This window comes from Hippocampus bargibanti, linkage group LG09 (assembly GCF_051943395.1).
Source record: "Hippocampus bargibanti isolate YZ-2025 linkage group LG09, ASM5194339v1, whole genome shotgun sequence".
Classification (NCBI taxonomy): domain Eukaryota; kingdom Metazoa; phylum Chordata; class Actinopteri; order Syngnathiformes; family Syngnathidae; genus Hippocampus; species Hippocampus bargibanti.
The window spans coordinates 2,279,079-2,286,378 of NC_142742.1; the positions used below are offsets into that span (position 1 = coordinate 2,279,079).

The window sequence follows — 7,300 nt, forward strand, 5'->3', positions numbered from 1 at the left end:
ATTATTATTATTATTATTATTATTATTATTATTATTATTATTATTATTATTATAAAAGGGAAGTATGGGTAAATGGGACTAAGATGTTTTAAAAACATGGTGGAACCGGTGACTTTTAAGCAATTTAAAAAAAAGTATTTTAAAATGATTTTAAATTACATGTAAAATAAGTAAAGTTTGAGTATTTAAAGAGTGTTGAAATTTATTAATTTATGATTTTTTTATCATCGTTTTTTGTTCGTATTACAAAATTTTGCATTTTAGGAAAAAAAAACGGCACTGTACCTTTAAGAGGCTCCTCCCAGGTCGACGTCCAACTCAGTTGCTGCGACACGTGACTATAGATCAACAAACATGGCCGACAGAGAAAAGCGCCGGTCAGCCGGGTCCGGGCAGTGTCTCACCGCAACGGGTACCGAACCGGGCCCGGCCACCAAAGGTTCCGACCGTGACTTCCTATCCCAGGCCGGCGTCGGAGAACTACTTCGCGGGGCCTTGTTGAAGATTGTGGAGGCCCGCCCGGACGACCCCGTCGGCTTCCTCGCCGACCACTTCGGCAGCTTGGCCGCCGCGCTGGCCGAGAGCGGCGGCGAAGAAGTCAAGGAGCCGCGTTTGAGTGATGGCCCGTCGGCCATTGAAGGCCCCAGAGGCGCCCGTGCTCAGCAGCGACTCAATCGGGCGCTGTGGCATCTGCGACTGGCGCACCACTCGCAGAGGTACCAATAATTCATCATTCATAATAATAATAATGATCATGATGGTGATAATAATAATAATAACAATAATAATAATAATAATAATAACAACAACAACAAAAAAGAAGCAGAAGAAGAAATATAATACTACTACTACTCGTTATATTAAGTTCATCATGTCTACTTGATATCTAATTTAAAACAGATTATTTTCTTACAGACAGTGTATTGTAGGTGTTCAAATACCTGACATGTTTAAAATAAAATACTACTACTACTACTACTACTACTACTACTATACTACTACTACTACTACTACTACTACTACTACTAATACTAATAAAAAAATCCATTTAATTTCTAAGCGTCTTTCAAAACTCGCGTTACAGTCACAAAATCGGTTTATCTGCGGGTGAGCAGCGCCAGCCACATGCGCCGGCGTTCACTCAACCCGGAAGTAACTCAAACAGATAGAACGTTAGCTAGCTCGCTAGCTAACAGATGGCTAATAGATAGGCAGTTAGCCAACTAGCTAGATAGCCATATGGCTAATAAATAGCCAGCTACATAGCTAGCTAGCTAGCTAGACAGATATCAAATGGATAAATAGCCAGCTACATAACTAGCTAGCTTGACAGATAGGAAATAGATAGCAAATGGATAAATAGGCAGCTACATAGCTAGCCGAGACGTTTTGCAAGTTGTTTCAAACACTGAATATAACACAATAACTATGTTTTTCTTTCTTTTATATCTGCAAACTCAGATCTGCATTTGGCAACAACGTCCGTGTAGCTTACGACCTCCTGAGCCTCATGGGACCTTTTGGACATTCGGATGACGGTGGTCCCACGGGGGCTTCAGGCGGCGGGGTGAGCGGTGCCTTATACACTCAAACCCTTCAATGCTTGTGCGGCGAGGGCGGCGTCCCGGCCTCCACTTCCGCCCCGCTACTGTGCCGCCTCCATTGCCACGACCACGAGGCCGTCCCTTACGGCATCTTCCGCCACGGTGTGTTGACGTGCGCCGTTTTCTCAGACTACATTCGCCAGGCGCAGCGGCTCTACGCCCAGGTGTGCCGGCCGGACGAAGGACCGGCTTCGCGGGCCACATGTTTGGCCGTGCTGGGCGCTTTGAGAGAGTCATTAGAGACAACGCGCGATAGGGACTCCCCTAGCGTCGAGGCGCTGCGCCGCCTGGAGGCTAGCGCCAAGATGTCGCCGCACCGGCTTGCGCGCGTCGTGGAGGAATTTGAGAACGCCGCGGCGGAACTGTTTATCGCTCGCGTGAAAGTGGTTTCGTAGCATTCTTTTCAGCGTGACATTACACATACTTGTGGGCGGAAAGAGACAAAGCCATCGTCAACAGCACTGAGGGCAGAAGAAATTATTTTTTTCATATATGGAGATACAGTGATACCTTGGTTTACGAACCCCTTGGCTTTCGAACTTTTCGGTTTACAAACGTTAAATTTATGAAAATGTTACCTTGGCATACAAACTATTTTTTGGGATACACACGGAGCTGCCACAATGAGTGATGCGTCGTTCGTGAACGCACCCGTTCTCCTCCTAACAAAAAAATGGGCAGCCGGCTTGTTTTGGTCTTCTATTCCCCACCCCCAGTCGTCGGTTAAAGCCACGTTTGGTCAAGAACGCAGCAATGAGGGTGTGGGGGGTTAAAATATCCCACGCAAGGACCTGGGAACGGATTATTCTCGTTTTAATGGTTTCCTATGGAAATTAATTTTTGGGATACACACGTTTAACCTTACACGCTCTGTCTGGGAACCAATTAAGTTTGTAAGCCAAGGTATCCCTGTACCTGTAAGAAAATGCCTTCCCGGCACCAAATCATGGAAGTTTGGTTCTGAATCAGTCTCTTTACAAGTAGATGCAGTACTTGAACCCAATTCAGCCTCCTTTCCCGCAGCTTCAAATTTAATTAATTTTGATTGGGCGGGCGAAGGAACGAAGAAAATTAAAATAATAATCACAATTTAAATAATTTTGAAAGAAAATTAACAAAACGTTGTTATTTTGAAAGGTTAAACAAAAATCCTGTACGTACTTGAAATGGACATGCATGAATCACAGAAAAGATGTTATACGATTGTCCTGTAGGTGGTGCTAACTCGCCCTGTTGATTAAGCGGAAAAAGGGCCAACACGGAAAAGGGGTGTTCAATCCACATGAAATAACAATTTTTCATTATTCTATCGCTTTTACAATCACGTCTTCAAACATGTTTTTTTTTTTTTTTGCAAATATGTAATTTAATGAGTTGAGTGAGCAGAAAATGGAACACAAGGAATGTATCGAATCGTAACTCGAAATTATAGTTTAGAAAACGAAGAAGAAACGAGTCACGCCTCAAAACACGTCGAGGAAGAAAACCCGGAAGTGTGCGTCATCTACCCGTAGTGTATGACAGCTCCATTCTGGCAGTCTTAATTTCTGGTTCGTTGGTAATATTACCTCACCGAATGTGTTGAGCCGCCATACGCCGAAATGGAAGAAGACGATGAGCGGCTGCGTCCGTTGGCTTTTCTCATGACCTACGTTCTACTAAAGCGCCGCAGGGACGTAAACAACGCGGACGCACAGCGGCGTAATGAGATCCAAAGACGTCTGAGACAGCGACAATACTTCTTCCAGAGGCAGAGGAGAATGATGATGGTCAGACTGCATGGACAACAATAACACACGTTTTCCCCCTTTATTTGTTTTTAATCCAAGTCGATATTAGTCGAACTACGGCTGTTTGTATAATATACATAGACAAGATAATAATACAATACATTCTATGCCTGTGTATGAATTGTATTTTATTTTATTATTATTTAAATCAGTGTTTTTCAACCTTTTTTGAACCACGGCACGTTTTTTTTACATTGGAATTTTTTTGCGGCACACCACTAACCGTCTCGCAGGAACGAGGCAATCGGTGACGTGTTGCCACACGGTCGAATATTAAATTGCACTCCCAGTCTTTTCAGCACGGACACCGGACAATGACATAATATTGGCAGAACATGATTACTATGACTATTATTATTACTATTACCATTATTATTCTTATCAACATTATTATTATTATTATTATTATTGCTATTATTATTACTATTGCTATTACCATTATTATTATTATTATTAACATTATTATTATAATGATGATGATTATTATTATTGTTGTTGTTATTATTACTATTATTATTATTATTGCTATTATTATTACTATTATTATTATTACTATTACCATTATTATTATTAACATTATTCTTAACATTACTATCAACATTATTATTATTATTATTATTATTATTATTATTATTATTATTATTATGAGCCTCTTTTCCTTTTGGCTTTTCCCTTCAAGGGGTTGCCACAGAAAATCAGTGTCCTCCATCTTTAGAGGTTTATTATTATTATTATTATTATTATTATTATTATTATTATTATTATTATTATTATGATGATGATGATGATTATTATTATTAGTATTATTATTATTATTATGATTAAAAGAGTGACATCGGCAGCCTGTTGTTCAGTAACATGGCAAGTTTTAACACCTGTCGTGACTGTCCTGTTCAATAAACTGTCACTCTCTTTCTTAACGAGTCAAAAAGTATCATTTTATTTGCGTTGCCTCTTTGTGCCCCAACCCAGATGACGATAGCAGGAGGCATTGGCTCCAACGGCCACATCCGCACACGGCCTTGGACCACCGTCCCCAGCACGGATTGGTGGGAGCGAGTGGTGATGATGGAATTCCAACCCTCCGACTGGCTGGATAAATTCCGCATGAGTCGGGAGACCTTCTTCTACGTTTGCGACAAACTGCGCTCCCGCCTAACCCGTCAAGACACCAGTTTCCGCCTGGCGCTGCCCGTAGAGAAGCGCGTGGCGGTGGCGCTGTGGCGCCTGGCCTCCAACGTGGAGTACCGCACCATCAGCGCTCTGTTTGGGGTGGGCAAATCCACCGTGTGTAAGTGCGTACGGGACATGTGTCACAGCATCGTGGCGCTATTGCGCGCTGACTACCTGCGGCCTCCCGTCCGACCTCGAACTGGAGACGTCGGCACGCCTGTTCCTCTCCCGGTGGGGTTTCCCGCATTGCGTTGCTGCGGTGGCGACGTTACACACTGCCATCGTCACGCCGTCCAGCAATGCGTCCGACTACATCAACCCAGCGGGGTGGCTCTCCGTGCTCTCACAGGTGGGTGCTGGTGGGTCTATCACACCTGTTTTTACTCATTTTAGGTTAGTTTGTAAACGTTTTTTGGGATGTCATAATAACAACAACAACAACATTAATAACTAATAGTAAAATAGTAATAATAATAATAGTAGTAATAGTAATAGTAGTCATAATAATAGTCATAGTAATAGTCGTAATAGTAGTCGTAATAGTAGTAGTAATAGTAGTAATAGCAATAATAGTAATAATAACAATAACCACAACCATAATAATAATAATAATAATATAGCTAATAATAATAATAATAATAATAATAATAATACATTTCATTTATAAGCGCCTTTCAAAACTCTCAATGTCACTTTACAGTCACAGGATCAGTTTTTCTGTGGGTAAGCAGTGGCAGCCACATGCGCCAGCATTCACTCAACTGGGAATAACTCAAATTGATAAATAATAATAATAATAATAATAATAACACATTTCATTCAAGTAGTATTTATCAAGGGAAAGATACAAATTCTGGGATAGGTTCCAGCACCCCCTGCGACACTAATGAGGATAAAGCCGTCTGGAAAATGGATGGATAATAATAATAATAATAATAATAATAATAATAATAATAATAAAAAATAACAACAATAATAACTAATAGTAAAAATAGTAATAATAATAATAAAATATTTCATTTATAAGCAGCTTTCAAAACTCTCAAGTACACTTTACAGTCACAAATATTGTGTAGTCAAAATAATAATAATAATAATACAGTGATACCTTGGTTTACGAACCCTTTGGCTTAAGAAGTTTTTTGTTTACGAACGTTAAATTTATGAAAATTTTACCTTGGCATACAAACTATTTTTCGGGATACACACATGGCGCTGTCACAATGAGTGATGTGTCGTTCGCGAACGAGCCCGTTCTCCTAACAAGAAAATGGCAGCCCGCTTGTTTTTATCCTCTATTCCCCGCCTCCAGTCTTCGGTTAAAGCCACGTGATTGGTCAAGAACGCAGCAGTGAGGGGAGGTGGTTTAAACATTAGAGAGACAGGCAAACGAAAGAGAGAGAATGAGAAAATGGATAGAAAACAGTGAAATTTGGACTCGTTTCAACTTTGATAGTTCAAAAGCAGAGTGTAGACTGCAAGGTTAAAATTCCCATCAATCAGACTCCACAAATAACCCGGACGAGCCATCTGTACACTTGATGCAAAAAGCTATCAATTTTGATAGCTAAACAGTGTTGTGTTCAGCTAAACAGAACACAATTGATGAAGAACAAGGTAAAATTATCGCTACAAGGGATCATTCCTCAAGATTATGAAAGAAGAAGGCGACGTTCCTCATCAAGTGTTTAATGCTGATGAAAGCGGCCACTCCATTCCATCAAGCCATCAACGACCATCACAAAGGTCAATAAAACCACTTTATTATATTGTACAGTTTATATCTTTATTGTTATTTTTTTCTACAGGTGACGGTAAACGGCAATGGGCAGATCTGGGACATGTGTGCTTGTTTCCCCGGCGGGATCGAGCCAGCGGAGATTTTGCAAAAATCGTCGCTTTGGACCACGGCAGCAGAGGGCGGATTCTCGCCGGTGCCGCCCTATTTCTTCATGGGAAGACAACTCAAGTAAATGTTCTCACGGGGGGCACTTGAACTCCCCCGTATATGCCTTTCACACAGAAACCAGCAAATTAGAATGAACAAAAATCCTGTTTCCACCCCCGTATGTTGCAGCTACGTGATATTAGGTGAGCCGTGCTACCCACTCCAAAGCTGGTTGCTGAAGGCCTACCGCGAGAACCAGGCGACGCGGACCCACCCGACGGCGCCGAACGAGCGCCAAAACGTATTCAACCGGCGACTGCGACGTGCCCGTTGCGTGGCCCAGAAGGCCCTGCTGCGACTGAAGGCGCGCTGGCAGTGCCTGAGCAAGCGCAACGATTGCGGACTGGACGTGGTGCCCGCAATGATACGGGCATGCTGCATCCTGCACAACGTGTGCGAATCCCACGGCGACGCCTTCGACGGCGAGTGGTTGGCCCAAGTGGCAGAGGCCGAGGGCCCGCAGCCTGTTTATGCTGAGGTCAAAGGTGACGCTGATCAGGGTGAGGGTGAGGAGGTACGACAGCTTTTCTGTGACTATTTTCAACAGAATGACTGAATGAAATGGTGTATAGAAGTCCGACTTTTAAAAATATACGTTTTTTTAAAAAATCCTTAAATGTCCTATTTTTCCTCCATAGGGAACATCTCATGAATGTTTAGCCGTGTTTTCTGATGAATTTGTAAACAAAAAAAAGTGAAGGTCACTCCCAATTGCTGATCATGTAATTGTTTTTATTTATTTATTCCCACCTAACGAATGCATATCAATTAAAGGACAACCGACA

General features: G+C 41.9%; 2 protein-coding genes across 2 annotated transcripts; both read left to right on the top strand.

Annotated features, from left to right (window-relative positions):
* The first annotated feature begins 293 nt into the window (after positions 1–293).
* Positions 294–2,007, top strand: tpgs1 (tubulin polyglutamylase complex subunit 1). The gene is made up of 2 exons (XM_089005197.1): positions 294–716; positions 1,462–2,007. Exons 1-2 carry the CDS (start codon positions 355–357, stop codon positions 1,997–1,999), a joined length of 900 nt encoding a protein of 299 aa, XP_088861323.1. The 5' UTR covers positions 294–354; the 3' UTR covers positions 2,000–2,007.
* Positions 2,008–3,199: 1,192 nt separating this feature from the next.
* On the top strand, positions 3,200–7,241 carry LOC148893261 (uncharacterized). The gene is made up of 4 exons (XM_089005198.1): positions 3,200–3,373; positions 4,367–4,916; positions 6,376–6,536; positions 6,645–7,241. The coding sequence occupies exons 1-4, from the start codon at positions 3,206–3,208 to the stop codon at positions 6,660–6,662; spliced, it is 897 nt and encodes a 298-aa protein (XP_088861324.1). The 5' UTR covers positions 3,200–3,205; the 3' UTR covers positions 6,663–7,241.
* Positions 7,242–7,300: the final 59 nt, after the last annotated feature.

What these genes read in the sequence shown, in the direction of transcription:
- tpgs1 (XM_089005197.1), top strand. Translation starts at nt 355, where the DNA reads ATGGCCGACAGAGAAAAGCGCCGGTCAGCCGGGTCCGGGCAGTGTCTC. An exon ending in CTGGCGCACCACTCGCAGAG is followed by an intron (nt 717 to 1,461) that starts GTACCAATAATT and finishes CTGCAAACTCAG; the next exon opens with ATCTGCATTTGGCAACAACG.
- LOC148893261 (XM_089005198.1), top strand. Translation starts at nt 3,206, where the DNA reads ATGGAAGAAGACGATGAGCGGCTGCGTCCGTTGGCTTTTCTCATGACC. An exon ending in GGCAGAGGAGAATGATGATG is followed by an intron (nt 3,374 to 4,366) that starts GTCAGACTGCAT and finishes GCCCCAACCCAG; the next exon opens with ATGACGATAGCAGGAGGCAT. An exon ending in GGCTCTCCGTGCTCTCACAG is followed by an intron (nt 4,917 to 6,375) that starts GTGGGTGCTGGT and finishes TTTTTTCTACAG; the next exon opens with GTGACGGTAAACGGCAATGG.